Source organism: Cervus elaphus, chromosome 18, assembly GCF_910594005.1.
Source record: "Cervus elaphus chromosome 18, mCerEla1.1, whole genome shotgun sequence".
NCBI classification, from domain to species: Eukaryota; Metazoa; Chordata; class Mammalia; order Artiodactyla; family Cervidae; genus Cervus; species Cervus elaphus.
In genome coordinates, this window is record NC_057832.1 from 112,299,026 (window position 1) to 112,318,507 (window position 19,482).

The 19,482-nt window shown below is 49.6% G+C and overlaps 1 protein-coding gene across 2 annotated transcripts; it reads right to left on the minus strand.

The window, feature by feature from the left end:
* Window positions 1-388: 388 nt before the first annotated feature.
* FAM131B (family with sequence similarity 131 member B) lies at window positions 389-9,829 on the minus strand. 2 transcript variants are annotated; one of them, XM_043872057.1, is made up of 7 exons: window positions 9,587-9,825; window positions 6,979-7,088; window positions 6,627-6,662; window positions 6,267-6,360; window positions 5,756-5,953; window positions 3,889-4,032; window positions 389-3,702 (listed from the first exon to the last, which is right to left on the minus strand). In XM_043872057.1, exons 1-7 carry the CDS (start codon window positions 9,612-9,614, stop codon window positions 3,227-3,229), a joined length of 1,086 nt encoding a protein of 361 aa, XP_043727992.1. In that variant the 5' UTR covers window positions 9,615-9,825; the 3' UTR covers window positions 389-3,226. The 2 variants fall into 2 exon arrangements, with proteins under 2 accessions (XP_043727992.1, XP_043727993.1); XM_043872058.1 differs by lacking the exon at window positions 6,627-6,662 and having other exon boundaries at window positions 9,587-9,829.
* Between the last annotated feature and the right edge of the window lie 9,653 nt (window positions 9,830-19,482).

Here is a 19,482-nt window from a genome sequence, read left to right on the forward strand (position 1 = left end):
GGGGGCTGGTCCTTTGTATTCCTCTTCTAGAGGTTCAGTGTTGAAATGGCCCAGCTCTCTCACACTTGGGAAGTCAGAGACCCTTATCCGCCCCAAGCCAGCGGCAGGGAGCCTGCCATTACCCTGCCTTCTCTGCAAGTGGTCCCAGGTGTTCTTGATCCCACTCCCAAGGCTTTCGTCCCTCCCTTCTTTGCAGTTCAGTTCAGCCGCTCAGTCGTGTCCGACTCTTTGCGACCCCATGGATTGCAGCATGCCAGGCTTCCCTGTCCATCACCACCTCTCGGAGCCTACTTTGATGCCCCCTTAAAATCTTTGTGCCCATCCCAGGCATCCTTCTCCTTCCCGCCTCCTGCCCAGCCTGCACCGCCCCCCAAATAAGACGCTCATAGCCGAAGGTGCCACCACAGCTTTAGTGCCATTGAACACAGCCTGGAACCATCTCCCAACAGTACACCCCTTCTGCTTCCCCAGGGCCAAGAGAGAGAGGCTGCAGCCTGGGGAGGGGGCCTAGCAGTGGGCCCTGGAGCCCCTGCTCCTGTGTATATAATCTATAATATTTATATATATATTTATATATAATTCTCTCTGTAATATATGTCATAGAATCTCTCTTGGGCCTGGGGTGGAAATGTCACATTAAGAAAACATGCGAAGACTGGCCGTAAAAATGGGTATTTCCCAGACCTGGAAGAGGGAATATGGGATGTACAGGTTGGGGGCGAGGAGAGGTAATAACTCATTCACCAAGATTCCCTCCTTGAGAGGAAGGTGTGGGGGTGGGGGGAGGTTGGGTGGGGGGCGATGGGGGGAGGGGAGGAATGGAAGATTGCGATTTTCATTTAATAAAGTGAATTGAAAATGAAAGTGCACCCCCCACCAGAAGAAAATAATTTAGCAAGAGCAGTTTCATTCACAATGATGTAAAAACAGCCCCGTTCTGGGGGCTGTCCTAAAACGTGCTGCACAGCCTTTAACCCCAAAGTAAAAGCAACCCTCCCCCACCCCCAGCAGCCTCTTCCGGCACATGCCCCTCCCCTCCCCCTAAAATAGGCTACAAGCAAACCCCATGCACCCTGGCCCCCAGCACCAGAGAGGCAGTCCCTCCCTTGGAAGAGTCCTAAGAGGGTCCCAGGCCAGCTCCTCGAGTCTTCTGCCTCTTCAGAGCGGAGGGGGAGCTGCTTGCAAAGTGCAGACCCCGCCCCACCCGACCTCTGGTCTGCAGCGATGCCAGCGCCCAGAAGAGACTGAACCCCACCCTCACGCTCACATCTGAACTCTGCTGAGTTCTTTAGAGTTTTAGCCATCTTTTGGCAGGACTGGCAGGGACGCTGGGCTTCCTCGGGCAAGGAGGAAGGAGATCGCTGCTTTAGATGACCTTTCCTGACTCCACAGGGCCCTGAGCGGAAAAGGAACTGTTGATGAATGAACCCGCTCCCTGGACTGGATGTCCCCTGCGGTCTGCGGGTGGAAGATGGGGCACGAAGCGGGTGAGAGTAAAGAGAAAAGGATGATGCCTTAGAGAGAGGTCAGGGTGCACAAGGTCAGGAAACAGGGACCCCTTGAGAGGAGGAAACCGTGACCTGCAAACCCCAAAGGCCTGCAGCAAGGGGTGCAGGGCGGGGCCAGCAGTGTCTGGTCACGTGAGCACACAGCGCCCGTAATCGCTTTGGATGAGGCGACTTCACCCACCTGGGCGCACCCTGCCCACCCGTTTCCTCTGCAAGAACCGACCTCTGAGGGTGGCCATCCTCCCCTCCCCCGGAAGACGGTGGGACGTGGCCTCGGTTGCATTTCGGGGGCACGTGTGTACGACAGTGGGGGCTTGATGGGGGGGCAGGGCTGTACACGGAGGGGGCCACCCCAGCGCTCAGCCTCCTCATTCTGCAGCGGAGGCGGGGGCGGGGGTACTGGCTCGCCACTCTACCCTTCAACGCAGCCCCCTACGATCAGGCTCTGTGACAGAAGTCCTGGGGCTTCACGGGCTGCCCAGAGGTTCCCCCCCCCAACCCCCCTCCCAGAATGGAGAGTGGGTGTGGGAGGGCAAGCAGTTTCAGGGGCTTATCCTGGAAGGAAGAATACCGTGTCCTCCTCAGGTAGGTCTGGGGAAGGAGGGGGGACACCTGTGAGGTCCTCCCGGGAGTCCTGGGAGGAGGCGAGGAGGGGCAAAGGGGGCCAAGCAACCTCGCTGCTCCTCAGCCAACACCAAACCCCCTCCTCTGCCCCAATCCGGGGGGTGCCTGACAGCACGAGACCCCTCCCTCCACCCCCACTCAACCCTGAGTCCCCAAGAAGTTATAAAAATGTAGAAAAGGCAAAGAGAAAAGTGTAAACAGCTCCAGAGAATTAGGGCCGGATGGAGGGAGGCAGCTTCATGCTTCCTGTCTGGCCAGGACACCAGCATTCCAAGTCTCCCCTTGGCGGGGCGGGGCCGGGGCTCCCAGAGCAGGGGATGGAAGAAGGCAGAAAAAGGGAAGAAGAGCTGGAGCAGCCAGCCCTGGTGGGGGTCCTTTCCCAGGTCCGTGGGGTCCTCCGTTCATCCACTGGATATACTCAAGATGTCAAAGCACGTGGCCCGTGTTTGTCCCGGCTCTCACCAGTGACCACCTGGCCCCTGTGCATCCCAGCTGCCACGTCCATCTCCTCCGAGATCCCTCATCTCAGAAGCCAAGTTACCTCTGAGGGCAGACTCTCCACCCTCCAAGGAGACATGGTCTGTTCGTTGCTCCCCCTCCCCCCGCCCCCGGCCCCACCCGGGTCCATCGAATCACATCCAACAGCCCCACAGGTCTGCTCCTCATAGTGGGGCTGAGCCTGGGTCACAGCCAGAGGAAAAAAGTCAGGAAGAGCAAGAGTGACTTGGAGAAAGGAGGCCTTCAGACAGCCACAGTGGAGACTTCTGGAAGACGAGATCAGGGAGCAAAGAACAGCGATCCAGCTCGGGATGGACACTGGAGCTCCGCTGCCGCAGACCCAGAAGCCCGCAGGCAAGCGAAGCTCCGGGCCATCTCGGTTGCCCGGGCCTCAATTTCTGGACCTGTGGTCTCTACAGCATAAGCCCGGATAAAATTCCACCCTGGTCCTCCGTTTTGCTGGCGAGGACGCCTCCTGGGCTTATCAGGGTCTTCTTGCCCAGGTTTCAGGCGCGCTGCTGGGGGAAGGAGGAAGGTGTGGTTGCAGCCAGGCTCCTCAGGCAGGAGTGGACGGCTGGGCGAGGAGGGGGAGGAACCTAGTTGTTGTTGGCCTCGCCTTCCTCCTCATCAAAGGACTGCACGCCTGAGGATGTGACGTCAGACACCTTCCGGCTGAGAGCGGTGGACATCTCGGGGTCCTCGCGTGGGGACAGGGACTCCAGGTCCCGGCATCCCGCATCCTCTTCTTCCTCAGGGGCCAGCGGCCTCTTCTCCTCCTCCACGGGGCCTCTTGCCAGGTCTACCCCGCCCACCCCTGGAGCCCAGTCAGTGTCTCCCCCCAGCAAAGAAGACGGCTCCTGAGCAGAGTATCCTGAAGCAGCTTGGGAAGGTCCCATTTCATGCAGGCTAGGCTGTGAGTCATCAAATGCAGGCCCGAGATAGGATCCCGTGGCCGGAGAGGCAATGAGGGACTGGTCGCTCGCTTCCCAGGCATCCGATGACCCCAGACAGTACATGCCCTGGGACACATAGGAATGAGGCCAGCCATCCATCGGGGCTTGAGCGAGGGCATCTGGAAAGAGAATCACGAAGGTTGGTGGGGTCCCAGAACATGATCAGAGGCAGTGACAGCAGCACAGAGAATTGAGGGTGAGAAGGGGGTGGGATGTGGGAGGCAATAGGAAAGCTGATGTGAACACAGAGTCTTAGAGATGAATGGAGGGAGCCTCTGGGGTCGGATTCTGGAACCACTCCTCACCCTGACTCTCCATCAGCTCCTGGTAGTTGTCGCTGTAGTTGCAGCCCAGTGTTTCCTGGGTGGAGTTGACACTCATGTCCTCACCATCCATGGAAGACCAGGCCATGAGAGTAGCCTCGGAGATAGCAAACTGTTCCATGACACCTGGGAGAAGAAAGGTAGTTAGCACAGGACACCTCCAGGAAGCCTTAGACCCATGCCTGGGGCAGGGGGGCATCAGTGCGGTGCTGTTCCATAGGAATACAACACGAGTCATTTGTGCAATTTAAAATTGTCTAGTAGCCATATTAAAATGAAAAAGAAACAGGTAAAATGAATTTTAATAATACATCTTTAACCTAATCTATATAAAACTGTCATTTCAATGTATAATCCATATACAAATTATTGAGATATTTTACGTTCTTTTATTCACACAAAGTCTTTGAAATCCAGTCGATATTTTGCACTTATTGCACGTCTCCGTTTGGACTAGCCACATTTCAAATTCTCAGCCACATATGGCCAGTGGCTACTGTATCAGACAGCACAGTTTTTGTATATGCCCTAAAACAAGGCAAAATCATGGGTGACTTCCCAGGTCAGACTTAGAATTCCTAGGGGAAAGAATTGGGGGTCTTCTGGTGAGATATCATAAGGGATTAAAATTGAGGATTTCCAGAAGTTTATCTTCAGAGTTTTTTAGGAATGGTAGCTAGTGCTAGGTGGTCAAGGCCAGAGGAATCTAAATGGGAGGGATTGTAGGTCCACAGTGGTATCAGGCTGAAAGTTTAAGGTCTGGGACGGCAAGGGAGCGGGGATAGAGTAATGACGGTGCAGAGACTTGGGGTTCCCATGCTAGTCAAAGCCATGTTACAGTAAGTTGAAGCTTACTTTGCCAGCTGCCCTGCACTACCCCCACCTGTTCATCTCCCCTCCCCACTGGTATTTCTGCCACGCACACCACCAGAGCCCAGATCTCTCTTTTTTTCTGAAGTATCTTATTGAGATCTGCCACCAAGGCTTGGCCAATATTGATGTTATTTAGTTGCTAAGTCGTGTCCAACTCTGGATTTCCCAGATAAAAACACTGGAGTGGATTGCCATTTCCTCCTCTAGGGGGGTCTTCCCCATCTAGTGATCGAACCCATGTCTCCTGCATTGGCAGGCAGATTCTTTACCCCTGAGCCACCAGGGATGCCCCTGGTTAGTGTTGTAAGTACATCATATGCCTGCCTCCTACCTCTACTGAATAAAAGCTCTTCTGTACACACCCTCTCCTCACCCAGGTCCCTTGATCTTCTGGTGGTTGTACAAGTAAGTTGTCTGTAAGTGAATCCATGACAGCAAAGTGCTGACGGGCAAAGGCTAGAAGAGAACCCCAAGGCTTTTCTTTCTTTTACATCATAAAACATAAATAGAGGCAGAGACTATTGATTCTAAGGCCCCTGCTTTTTTTTCCCCCTGTACTGAGGGAATCCAGAGATTGGACAGTCCTACCATGTGGGAAAGAAGGCATCAGGTGGACCCACAATCCCACGTTAATTTCCCTCAACTGAGATGATAATAATAAGTTTGAGGGACTTCCCTGGTAGTCCAGTGGCTAAGACTCCACATTCCCAATGCAGGGGCCCTCGGTTCTAAAATCCCACATGCCACAACCTAAGACCCAGTGCAGCCAAATAAGCAAATAAACAAACACAAACAAAAAGTCTGAGAGCACTTATCAGAATGAACAACTCAGAGTCCTTGAAATTCGAGTTACTTGGGAAATGAAGTCTGATGGTCATCATATGGACAGAGCCAGTCCTACCACAGGGGACCAGGTTGAAGAGCAGGTCTTGGCCATCCTGAAAATGTGTCTCTCGAGGGGCTGGGGAATAAGTACCTGCAAGGAAACGGGCCTCCTTCTCGCCGTCGCTGAGGTCGGAGTAGGCATCTGTGTCCCTGCGGACGGCCTCGTGGCTGTGCTGCGGCTGAATGGCTGGTGTCTTCCCCCAGCCCTGCCACTCAATCATGTGGGCCACCCGGCCCTGCCCCATGGCTGTGGGCTTTGTCACATGATCCTTCATGCTTCTCGAAATCCCTGAGGGGCCAGACATTCCCCATGTCCTCCAGAACATCACACAATACCCGTACCAGATTCCCTCCGAACCCCGAACCCCGTTATCCCCACCCTAGCCCCACGGGATGCTGACTCATGAAAAGGGCAGGTTATGCCCTAAGACGCTGTATGTGAGGGGGCGGCCTGGAGGATTGGAGGGGCTTAACAGAAAAGGCAAACAGGTCCGGAGTATGGGGATGATGGTGTGTTTTCCAGGCCTGAAGCGGCAGGGAGACAGACCAGGAGCCCACAGGCCGTGTCCTGTCAGAAAGCATCCCCAGGTGGGGAATCTCACCTGAGAACGATGACTTGGCCAGGGCCCCAATGCCATAGGCGTTCGAGTTTCGCTTAAGCTTCGGAAGGATGGAAGTGGTGTCCTCCATGGAGAGCTGGGCGGGGGGCATGGGAGATAGGGCAGAGGGATAAGAGTATGGGATGCTTGTATGTTCAGGAGGAAGGGTCTGAGCTAGGGCCGGTGATAGGAAACCCTAATACCCAGGAGGCCCATCTCCCAACGACTCATGGAAGTTTGGGGGTAGGTAAAGAACGTGAGGGCTTCCGGGCCCATTGGAACCAGGGAGCACTGTGTTCTACGGCAGGCCTATGGGGGAGAACAAAGGAGAGGAGTTAGGGGGGAGGGGGGAGCTGCACTCACGTTGATGCCATCCCAGGAGAAGTCTGTCCGGGTTTGCTGTGAGGAGAAGAGGAGAGGGAGTGGGTACCCAGGGCACTTCCTCAGAGGGCTTTCCAGAAGTGTGTGAAGTAGGGAGGGCTTTTCTGAGAGTCACACTGGGAACTTGGGGTCTCGGTGTGGAGCACTGGGCTTGTATTTGAGGAATGGAGGAGGAACTTCTGTGAAAGTGTCAGTCTGAGAGCGGGTCTGGGATGTTATTCTGGAATTCAGGAAGATGGCTGAAGGACTGGGTTTCTGCGTGGTGGTTCAGGGGTCTTTTCGAGGTCTTTCGGGAGGGCAGCTGAGCATGGGGGTTGGGGGTGGGGGTGCTCACCTCCGTGGATGGCCGGTGAAGGCTGCTCCCGTGCAGCGAGCTGGTGCTGTCCATGTTGATTTGGTCCACATCCTTCAGGCCCTTCCAGTCCACGGCGATCACCTCATTTCCTGCGGTGGCCAGATGGTGAGGTGCGTCCCTTTCACCCCGCCTGTGCCCACCCCAATGGCACCTCCTTATTCTCTTCCTCCAGAATTCTGATGCCACAAGTGGGGGGCCAGCCCCCCTCCCCTCCCACAACCACTCTCTCTTCCGATTGCCTATTCCCCTCTACATCTCCCCTCACCCCCAGTTTTTGGCACGAGAGATAACAATGCTGAGCTCAGTCAAGAACAGCACACTTAGGAAAAGGGTCCCATGAGCTTATTTGTTGCTCTTGTTTAAATGGAAGGGCCAGCGGCTGGGTTTTAGCAGGAAAACAGTTCTCCATTCTGTCCCGAGGGATCTCCGAGGGTTTCTTTATGGGAGTGCCTGGGTTCTGTACTTTTCCTCTATTAGGTCTCTACAAACAAGGGCAGAACTTTTCCGGGGCTAAGCTTCCCTCCGTGTTGGCTTTATTACATGTGAGGTGGAAGGATTGCATCTTCCCTGGTGGACCCTCCATGGGAGCGGGTGGATTTGTATGAGAGGAAGGAGATTTGGTGGGGATAGAGGTGAGAGCTGGGTGTGTTCACCTAGAAGCAATAAGAGCAGAGAAGCAAAGAGACGGGGTCATTCTGACTGTGGGAGACACGTGCCAAATGAAAGAGGAGAGAAGGGGGCCAGAGGGAGGAGAGCAGGGGACTTTGAAAAACAGAAACTAAGAGAACAGGAATTCAAGTCAGAGAGAAGACAAAAGACAATGGGAGGGAGTGGACGGGGTTTGAGGGCTGACAGGGAAACTGGAGGGCCTAGGAGGCCGGTCATTGTTCAGCTCAGGCCAGAGCTCCTCGCACATGGAGTTTGCTGGTGTCAGGGCAGGGAGTGCCTCCTGGAAGGCTTGGGGAAGAATCACTTGGGTGGTAGATGCTTGGCATTCAAGCATAAAGTTTTCTGATTCGGAGTTTAGGATTAGGGGTCCACTCTTGAGAAGGGGTGAATTGAATGTGTTCTTGGGCAGCAGTAGGAGGTACTGGGCGTGTAAGGATAACATAGATGCTGCAAGCAGAAGGACTGTGGTTGACAGGTCTGAGAAAGGAAGGATCCCTACAAAGCGGGCGCTTTCTCCCTGGGGCTACGGGCAAATGGTGCCATGGGTCAGAGCAGAGGAGGCGGCTGGGAGGGAAAGGGAAAGACGGACGTCTGGGCAAAACGAGAGGGAATGGGGCAGGCGGGGAACCACCTCTGAGGGGAAGGGAGATGGGGAGGGCAGAGTGGGAGAGAGGGGCGGGGGGAGGTGGCCTTTGCAAGAGAGGGAGAGCTGAGTCAGAGCCGCGGGGGGCAGGGAGGGGGAGGGAAAGAACCCCGAGCAGAGGTGAAAGTGGCGGGGAGGAGGGTGGGGTGCGGTGGGAATCCATGGGAATAAATCGGGTCTCAGAGAAATCAGGCTTTTGGAGAGTGAGTTCGTTTGCAATAATAATACGAATTATTCTCTCGGCCTGAGGTCACTAGGGCATGCAGGCGGGAGAAATTGGGAGTTGGAAAAATTGGGGGGGTTGGGGAGAGAGTTGTTGGATCAATCTGTTGAGCTGTGAGAGCGGAGTGGGTGCACGGGGTGGGGGAGAAGGGGTGGTAGCAAGGCAGAGGGGAGAAGACTTAGGAGGCGCCTCGCTTCCTTCCTCCAGCCAAAGGTAAATAAAGAGCCGGCCCCGCCCCGCCAGCCCCGCCGACAGGTGCAGTCGGGTCCCGGGTTCTCTTCGCCGCCGGCCCCACCCTCCGGGAAGCCGGCTGCCGACCCCTCTCCAGCCCTCTAACCGCCCCCCGCCTCCTCCGTTGTCCCCGGCTCGTCCCCTCCACCCCAGCCCGGCCCGGCCCCATTCCCTCCGGGCGTGGAACCCATTGCCCTCCCGGAGGCACCAGGCTCATCCCGCCCCCGCCCCGGAGGGAAAATGCACGTGAACAAAGCAAATCGGGGGAGGCAGGGACAACAGAAAAAGGCAACGGAGAAGGAAAGAGATGGGGGCAAAACATCCAAGCCGGATGGAAGCGGGGTGCGGTGGGTGCGTGGGTGGGGGGGCGCGTGCGAAGGAGTCTCGGGGCTGAGACTGAGGCTGGGGGGTCCTTCGAAGGGGGGGCTGCTCCGGACACGGAGTAGGGCGAGGAGGCTGGGGAAGGCAGGGCCTGGAGGTGGAGGGTGCGGGGACGGGAGAGTAGGGGAGAGCCACGGAGAGGATGCCGGTGGGGGTATGATGGAGAGGGACCGCGCCTGGGGGAGGGCGACGGAAGGAAGCTAGAGGGAGAAGGATGCAAAGAGCCCGGAGGGATGCAAGCCCAGGAGGCGCGCGCGAGGACAGCGGGGAGAGGTGAAGGCAGGGACCGCGAGGTCTCGGAGGCAAAGTGAGGAAGCGAGGCCGGACCGGGCGGGTGCGGAGAGAGGGATCCCGGGGAGGGGCGCGGGGCGCGGTGGGGGAGGGGGCCGGAGGACCGGACCCGGCCGAGCCCTGCCTCCGCGCGCCGCCGCGGTACCCACCCACGGTCCGGGAGCCGATGCAGCCCATGGCTCCGGGCCTCCAGGCCGGGCCCTCACCGACGCGGGGCGGGCGCCGGGGGGAGCATCGGGAGCCGCGCCGCCGCCCCAGCCGCTCTGCAGCGCCGCGGCCGTCTCCGCTCGGCTCCGCTCCCCCCTCCCCTCTCCATCCCTCCCCGCGGCAGCCTCCGTCGCCGCCGCCGCCGCCGCCGCCTGGCTCCCCCGCCCCGGCTCGGCTCGCGGCGGCGGGGAGGGGGCGGCCCGGGGATTGGCTGCGCCGGCGCCTCCCGGCCCTTCCCCCGACCCCGCCGCTGCGCTCCCTTGGGGAGCCTCGCCGCCGCTTCCCTCCCTCGCCCTTCTCCAGCCCCACGCGGGGGGCTGCTCGCCCGGTCCCCGCTGGGCTGGGGGCGGGGCTGGGGGGGGAGGCTGATGCAAACCCGGAGGACGCCCTCCTGGGGTCTCACGAGCCGGGCGGAGAGCGCCGGGCCCACCCTTCGGATCTGGGGGATTGATTTTGAGGGTCGAGCTTGGGGATGTCTAGAGAGAAAGTAGAATGAGAATAAAGCCTGGATTTATTGGGCCTTGGCCGCCAAATTCCGCAAACACTTGTTTTCTTCCCGGGGTGGCCTCGGGGACAAACGGGAGCGTGGTTAGACGCGGTTGGAGCTTCCTGTTCGCTGTTTTATGCGCCCGAACAGATAGCGAAGTCTTTGCAAGCGGATCGTGTGTTAGACTTACCAGGGCTCGGCGCTCGCGGGAAAGTCGGGCATGCGGGGACGGTGCAGATGACCTAACTCCAGGTCTGATTGGGAAGGGGGAAATAGAAGATCCTTCAGTCCCATCTCCAGGGAAATAAAAATGTCAGGACCCGAGGCTAGCTAGAAGACAGTTTTATATCCAATGTAACTTTTCTGAGCCATGGTCTTCTCTGACAAATGAGCACAACCGTGTCAGAGGCGGTCAAGAGCCCGGAGGATTGAGGTCTGGCTGGTGGGGTCGGGTGAAGTAGGTACTAAGGTCAATGGGCAGTGTAGTTAAGGCAGGGAGAAGGTGGAGTCCAGAAAAGTCACATGAGAAAGGAAGGAGAGACCCTTTTATGTAAGCCCAACTCGGTGAGCACAAATGTCAGAAGCAAATGCTAATCCAGCGTCTGCTTTCCTGTGCCTCCTGAGGTTCAACAGGGGGCAGGGCAGTGGACCATGGGACTCTGGTCTGGGCCTGGGACAGGGAGGGAGACCAAGTCTCATGGGTACAATCTTTCAAGCTTTAAATCATGAATTGGAAACTAAACTTTAGTGTGATAACCACTACATTCTGTGGAATCCCAGATGAGAGATATGGGGAAAGATACTAATAATTTAACTGCAGATCTGGGAGATAGGATGATGGAGACGGAACTGATCTTTGGTCTCTGAGCATGAAGAAATAAACCGGATCCACATCTGTAGAACCACAAAAGAGAAGACAGAACAGTCAGTGGTCAGTAGGCTTAGATTTTAATCACCTTGTGTATTTTGTGGCAGGATTTGCTATCTTAGTTTGGCAGTGGAGGGAATTAGAAAGTGTTTCTCCCCCTGGTCAGCTTTTGTTGGTTATACACAAGAAGGACAAAGTAGATTTTGCCCTCCTAAAGTATAGTGTCTAGCTGCAAAGGAAAGAAAATAGAAAGATGGTTAAAAAAAAAAAAAAAAAGATGAAGAAACAGCCTCCATTACTATAGTAATGCTCACAAACCCCTGTTGTTTGAGCAGAGAAAGCCCTGACTCTCCAGGTCAGAAGTCATGACCCAGCTCCGCTTATGCCTTCTCCCCTGAAACTGTTCTTGCCTTGGAGTGCTTTCTGGTTCCGCTAGTCTCATGAGTAGTATGGTCCAAACATGGGTACAAACCCCTCCCTGGGTGCCCTTAGCACAACTGCATAAGATTGCTGTTGTTGTTCAGTCACTAAGTCATGTCTGACTCTTCTCAACCCCATGAACTGCAGCACGCCAGGTTTCCCTGTCCTTCACTATCTCCAGGGGTTTGCTCAAACTCATGTGTATTGAGTTGGTGATGCTATCTAACCATCTTGTCCTCTGCCACTCCCTTCTCTTTTTGCCTTCAATCTTTCCCAGCATCAAGGTCTTTTCCAATGAGTTGGCTCTTTGCATCAGGTGGCCAAAGTATTGGAGCTTCAGCTTGAGCATCAGTCCTTCCAATGAATATTCAGGGTTGATGATTTAAATCAAGTTGACACAAGGGATCCCAAGTCTTGAAGATTCAGTCTCATCCCATAGTCTGTCTTAAAGGTGTTTCAAGCATCAGAGAAAAGGAATCTATCAGAGGCACAATACTAATACGCTTCCTTCCTTCTTGTACTGAATCATCTTACTTCTCACCATTTAGAGACATTCTCCCAGTCTCTTTGCCATCTTCTGAGCCAAGGTCAAAGACTTTAGTTCTGTTATGAACAGGAACAACCTTTCTGGAGGACAATTTGACAGTGCAGATCAAAAAAAATCTTTAAAATATGCATTACTATTCTTACTAAATTGTGACACAGCAATTCCATTTATAGAAATAGTCTAAGAAAATAAAAATAGCATGTGGACAAAGATTTACAGCACCCATCAGAGCACAATTTCATAATAATTATAAAGACTGTACACAGTCCACATGTTCAAATGTAGGGATGAATTAAATAAATCATGCTAAATGCTTATAATAGAATATTATGCAGCCATTAATAATATCATATAACTTTATTTGTTGAAAATTACTCATGATCTATTGTGATATTATAAAAAAGCAAGCTATAGTAAAGACAGTATATCAATTTTTGTTTGAAAATCACACACACACACACACACACACACACACACAGATTTTTCTCCTGCCTTTTGTCAGGATTTCCATCCCGAATACTTTATGCGATTCCTTGAAGAAAGCCTATGTTTTACAAATGTCCAATTCCACTCATCAGTTACAGTTTGACTCTCAATGAAATTACAATATTAATCAGTCCATTTCCAAAGTCTAAAAATATAAGACTTTGGCAGAATGCCTCAGTAAGGCACTGGCACGTCTTTATTGGTTCCCTTTGGGGCACAACCCCAAGGTAAAGTTATGTTTCTGTCTTCACTGTGGTTGCTGCTTTGTGCTCCTAATCTCTTGTGGATAGAACTTGGGCGGAAGGAACAAACCAAGTTTAGAGATAGTACTGCTGAAAATGGGGCCTCTCGTCCCAGGATCCATGGACAGAATCCACAGTCCATAACCTTGGATGGGGAAAAAAAAAGATGTTATATTCACTAACTTGTCATAGAAACTCTCTATGCACTTGTTAGGATTGTAGGCAGCAAATCATGGTAGTATTAGAAGTGCTGTACTGTGTCTTTATCAGCCATGAAAAGTGCAGATGCTTCTATGTTCTTGAAGAGTCGCTAAGTCCTGTCTGACTCTTTATGACCCCATGGACTGCAGCACACCAGCCTTTCCCATCCTTCACTGTCTCCTGGAGTTTGCTCAAACTCATTTCCATTGGATGGAATCGGTAGTGCCATCCAACCGTCTCATCCTGTCTCCCCCTTCTCCTCCTGCCTTCAATCTTTCCCAGCATCAGAGTCTATTCCAATGAGTTAGCTCTTGCATCAGGTGGCCAAAATATTGAAACTTCAGCTTCAGCATCGGTCCTTCCAATGAATATTCAGGGTTGATTTCCTTTAGGATTGACTGGTTTGATCTCCTTGCTGTCCAAGGGACTCTTAAGTGTCTTCTCTACCACCATAATTTAAAAGCATCGGTTCTTCAGTGCTCAGCCTTCTTTATGGTCTTAACTCTCACATCCATATATGACTACTGGAAAAATCATAGCTTTGACTATAGAGACCTTTGACTAAATGTTGGCAAAGTGATACCTCTGCTTTTTAATACAGTATCTAGGTTTGTCATAGCTTTTCTTTCAAGAAGCAAGCATCTTTTAATTTTGTGGCTGCAGTCACCTTCTATAGTGATTTTGGCGTTCAAGAAAATAAAATCTGTCACTGCTTCTACTTTTCCCCTATCTATTTTCCTTGAAGTGATGGGACCAGATGTCATGATCTTAGTTATTTTGAATGTTGAGTTTTAAGCCAGCTTTTTCACTCTCTTCTTTCACCTTTATTAAGAGGCTCTTTAGTTTCTCTTCACTCTCTGCCATTAGAGTGGTATCATCTGTATAATTGAGGTTGTTGATATTTTTCCTGGTGATCTTGATTCCAGCTTGTGATTCATCCAGCCCAGGATTTTGCATGATGTACTCTGCATATAAGTTAAATAAGCAGGGTGACAGTATACAGCCTTGACTCACTCCTTTCCTAATTTTGAACCAGTTTGTTATTCCATGTCCGGTTCTAACTGTTGCTTCTTAACCCACATACAGATTTCTCAGGAGACAGGCAAGGTGGTCTAGTATTCCCATCTCTTTAAGAATTTTCCATAGTTTGTTGTGATCCACACAGTCAAAGGCTTTAGCTTAGTTGATGAAGCAGAAGTAGATGTTTTTCAGGAATTTCCTTGAATTTTTTCTGTGATGCAATGAATGTTGTCAATTTGATCTCTGGATCCTCTACCTTTTCTAAATCCAACTTGTACATATGGAAGTTCTTGGTTCACATACTGTTGAAGCCTAGCTTGAAGGATTTTTAGGATTACTTTGCTAGCATGTGAAATGAACACAGTTGCACCATTATTTGAATATTCTTTGGCACTGCCTTTCTTTGAGATGGAATGAAAACTGATTTTTTTCCAGTCCTGTGGCCATGGCTGAGTTTTCCAAATTTGCTGGCATATTGAGTGCAGCACTTTCACAGCATCATCTTTTAGGGTTTTAAATAACTCAGCTGGAATTCCAGTACCTCCACTAGCTCTGTTTGTAGTAATGCTTCCTAAAGTCCACTTGACATCACACTCCAGGATGTCTGGCTCTAGGTGAGCGACCACACATCACAGTTATCCAGGTCATTAAGATCTTCTTTGTATTATTCTTCTGTGTATTTTTCCCACCTCTTCTTAATCTCTTCTACTTCTGTTATGTCCTTGCTATTTCTGCTCTTTATTGTGCCTACTTTTGCATGAAATGTTCCCTTGGTGTCTCCAGTTTTCTTGAAGAGATTGTCAACTACAAATTGGTGCTTGCCAAGGACATTTGCTGTCTGCCTCTGTGGAGACTGAGTCCCGTGCTGCTGCAGCCCTGAAGGGAGTTCAAGGTGGAGAAAGAAGCCCTCTGTGCTCTAGGGAAACTGGTGAAACAGGTCTTTAGATAGTTAGATATTTTAGGAACTGATTTCATAATCCCAATCTTCACATCTCCTCATATCTAGAAATACACTAAATCCATTCATGGTGACATCAGCTTCTTGTGACTAGTAGAAAACCTTTTGTAAGATATGTGCTTGACTGGGTGAACTGACCCTTCCCCAAAATCACATATATTGACCATCCCTTAGTACCTCTTTGAAACAGTTTCTTAGAACTGTCAGAGGTGCTATCTCCCAGACTGCAGTTCTCATTTTGCCCCAAATAAAACTTAACTCAGAACTCGCACATTGCGCATCATTTTTTGGTCAAGCGTTGTGGTGACTGATGAAGTGACCCAGAGTGGACTTCCCTCCTTTGCCTGAACACTATGAGAAAACAGAGCTTTGTTACCAGCAGCAGCCTTTGCATCCATCTGCCTCCTCAGGGAGACCAGGTGAATTTGGGTAAGTGTCTCCTGGTTTTCAGATCTCCTGTTTTAGTTGATGATCTTGAGTTTTATTTGGCAGTGAAGCAGGTTACGTGCCACCTTCCAGTTGAAAGATGCTGGGGCATACCTACTCATGATCTAGATACTGAGTGGGGCTTGATTGAAAGATATCAAGGTTGCTCAGTTGCAGGAGACTGAGTGGTCTGTGTTGAGTAGTTAGGTAAGAGACTGATTGGATGCTTTTCCTCAGTTCGGCTGGCAAACAAGAAGCAAGAGGCATTAGCAAGCAGCCACTAACACTCCAGCCAGGGCTATGTATGTACAAAATTAGTACTTGCAAGTACCTATTTCACTGAGGAAATTATACTAAAGGAGATCTCAACCTAAAGCATCCAAATTTAGGGTCCTTTTGATATTCCAAAATTGATGTTTTTGCGTGCACAGTTAGAAAAAGCCGGCCTTAAGATCAGACTGAACGGAATGCTTACTTTGATATCTAGAAGATCCTAAAGGAGGAAATGATAGAGTAACTTCTTTGCAGGAAACCAACAAGAAGTTGCTTGAAAATATATCAGAGCTAAAAATGGCCGCTAGCACTGACTCTGCCAGGTCACAGGTCTAGGAGGACTGACTGGGAAGTCATGTTTGGGGGATTTTTGCCATTTGGCTTTTGATTTCTGGGCATCTCTTTGCCATTTGTTTTATTTGGAGTGTAACTTCCAGCTGGTGAGGATCTGGCTTGGTTGGTTTGGTTTGGTTACTTTGATTTGGGCACACAGATTGGTTTGTGCACACAGACATCTGGTCCAAACTGCATGAGTTAAAAATGGGAAGCGCTTCCTCTAAGGTTCTATTCCCCACCTGGGAGTCTCTTGGGAAAATTTTTAAATGACTGATCAACCTATAGCTATGATCCAATGACCAAGAAAAACGGCTTGAAAATATTAGATCTTTATTGCCACAGGATAGGAAAATGGATTAAAGTTCCCTTATGTCCAGGACTCTTCTCCTGTGATCAAAAGTCTGGGGCTGATCAAACTAACACTCCCGCCTCCCCAGAGGGACAGTTCCTGCTAGAACCAGTCTGCCTTTGTTATCAGGGCCTATTGAGCACTATCTGGTCTAAAATTTTGGCTATGAAACTATGACCACAGAAGAATAAAGATGATTTTTGACAGTGTAGTCACAATATTCTTTAGGCTGCAGAGAAAATTGATTAAAACTTTTTTGAAGCTGTCCCCCAGGAGAAGATGCTTTTTTCCCCCTGTGCCTTGAGACCATGAGTTTCAGGGACACTTATCTGGAGCATCTCTAATTCCTGACATCTGAGGGGGGAAAAAGAAGGAAAAGAAGCCTTTAAAAATTTGTCTTTTTCCAACTGTTATAAACTGGTGAGTTTTGTATTATCATATCTAATTCATGGCTAAGTTTAGAAAACAAAGCTATGAGATCTCTTGTTTCTGTTTGGATATATGTATGGTGGGAGAAATAGCAACAACCTCAAATATGCTGATGAGACCACTCTAATGGCAGAAAGTGCAGAGGAACTAAAGAACCTCTTGATGAGGGTGAAGGTGAGGGTGATGAAGGTGAAGAAAAAGCTGGCTTAAAACTCAATATTAAAAAAACTAAGATCATGGCGTCTGGTCCCATCACTTCATGGCAAATAGGAGGGGTTATGATGGAAACAGTGACAGATTTCCTCTTCTTGGGCTCTAAAATCACTGTGGATGGTGACTGCAGCCATGAAATTAGAAGACAATTGTTTCTTGGCAGGAAAGATATGACGAACCTAGACAGTGTGTTAAAAAGCAAAGACATCACTTTGCTGACAAACGTCCGTATAGTTGAGGCTATGGTCTTTCCAGTAGTCATGTACGGATGTGAGAGCTGGACAGTAAAGAAGGCAGAGTGCCAAAGAATTGATGCTTTTGAACTAAGGTGCTGGAGAAGTCTCTTGAGAGTCCCTTGGAAAGCAAGGAGATCAAACCAATCTTAAAGGAAATCAACTCTGAATATTCACTGGAAGAACTGATATTGCAGCTGAAGATTCAATAGTTTGGCCACCTGATGTGAATAGCTGACTTGTTGGAAAAGATCCTGATGCTGGGAAAATTTGAAGGCAGAAGGAGGAGAGGGCGACAGAGGATGAGATAGTTGGATGGCATCACCAATTTGCTGAACATGAACTTGGGCAAACTCTGGGAGATGGTGAGGGTCAGAGAAGCCTGGTGTGCTACAGTCCATGGGGTCTTGAAGAGTCGGATGTGACTTGGTGACTGAACAACATGTCTCAGTATGTGTCTTTATTTTGGATATTGTTACTGAGGTTAATTTGTAAATGAGTTCTATTTAACTGGCTTAAAGAAAAGTCAGTGCTTAAAAGCAAATAATTCTAAGTGCAAGAGAAATTATGCTAAATTTGGATTTCAGGTTCATGTGAACTGGGAAATATTCAGTATCAAATTGACACTTGGTATTAATGTTTGCTTGTTGATATATATGTGTTGGTACTCACACTGACAGTTGAGATGTCTTTGGTAACTAACAGGACAGAGCTCAAATGTGACATCAGAGAATGCTTCCTTATTGCCTCAGGCTCTGCCTGTGGTGGAAAATTGGTTGAGATTTAATGGACTTGAAAGTACGTGATTCCAAATTAAATCTAAATATATAGAAAATTGGCCAAGATAAATTTTAGGACCCATCATATGGGAAATATTCAGTACCGAATTGGTATCTGCTATTGAAGGTGGCTTAAGCATGTTGGTTTGATAATATAGACATGTCTAGAGTTATCCATGTTAAGTATAATATTTCCGTTGTACCTAAGTTTCCTAGAGGTCAAATAAGACCTCATTCTATCTGTTATGAATTTGTCAACAAGAAAAGTAATTCAATGTGGAAAAAACTTTAAGGAACCTAAGATATGTGTTTTCAGTAAAAGAAGATATGAAGAATATATGTATGTATATATATATATATATATATATATATATATATATATATATATATATATATACCCAGTGGGTAAAGAATATATATATATATATATGTATATATACATATATATATACTGAAAAGAGTTATGTATATCAGGATTTCCTGAGACTGGATTGAATTTAGTTGGATAAATGAACTTTTTTCCCCCAATATGATTTTTTTCTTTTTTTTTAAACCTTAAAGTTGATTTTATATTGGGGTATAACTGATTGACAATGTTGTGGTACTTTCAGATGAACAGCAAGTGGACTCAACTGTATATATACATATATCCATTCTCCCTCAACCCCCCTGTCCCATCCAGGTTGCCACATAACATTCAGCAGAGTTCCATGTGCTATACAATATGTCTTGTTGGCTATCCATTTTACCTATAGCAGTGTGTACATGACCTTCCCAAAGTCACTAACTATCCCTTCTCCCTGGCAACGTAAGTTTGTGGTTCTCACTAAGATTATGAGTCTCTATCCTTTTATAAGTAATTTGTATTCATTTGTATCATTTCTTTTAGATTCCACATATAAAGGATGTCATATGATATTTCTTTTTCTCTGTCTAACTTACTTCACTCAGTAAGACACTTTCTAGGTCTATCCATGTTGCTGCAAATGGCATTATTTCATCCTTTTTCGTGGCCAAGCAATATTCCATTCTATATATGTACCACAGGATTTCCCAGTGGCTCAGTGGTGAAGAATCTGCCTACAATGCAGGAGCCACAGCAGGTGCAAGCTCAATCCCTGGGTCTGGAAGATCCCCTGGAGGAGGGCATGGCAACCTTGCCCTGCCCTGGCAAGGGCAGTATTCTTGCCTGGAGACTCCCATGGACAGAGGAACCTGGTGGGCTACAGTCCACAGGGGTGCAAAGAGTTGGACATAACTGAAGCGACTGAGCACACACATGCATATAGGTACCACATCTTTATCCACTCCTCTGTCGATAGACATTTAGATTGCTGCCATGTCTTGGCTATTGGAAACTGCTGCAATGAACATTGGGGTGCACATATTCTTTCGGATCATGTTGTTCTCCAGATATATGCCCAGGAGTGGGATTGCAGAGTCATATAGTAGCTGTATTTTTAGTTTTTTAAGGAACCTCCATTCTGTTCTCCATAAGGGTAAATGAATCTTGTTGAGAGTAAGCTGAGACTTAGATTTGGTTTCTTCTTTCTGTTCAGAGAAAAGTTTTC

Excerpts from the sequence above, each read along its gene's own strand:
- FAM131B (XM_043872057.1), bottom strand. The coding sequence starts at position 9,614 with ATGGGCTGCATCGGCTCCCGGACCGTGG. Across the intron at positions 6,663-6,978 it reads TTCACCGGCCATCCACGGAG|CAAACCCGGACAGACTTCTC; the intron begins GTGAGCACCCCC and ends TTCTCCTCACAG. Across the intron at positions 6,361-6,626 it reads TCTCCTGGGATGGCATCAAC|CTCTCCATGGAGGACACCAC; the intron begins GTGAGTGCAGCT and ends CCCCCCGCCCAG.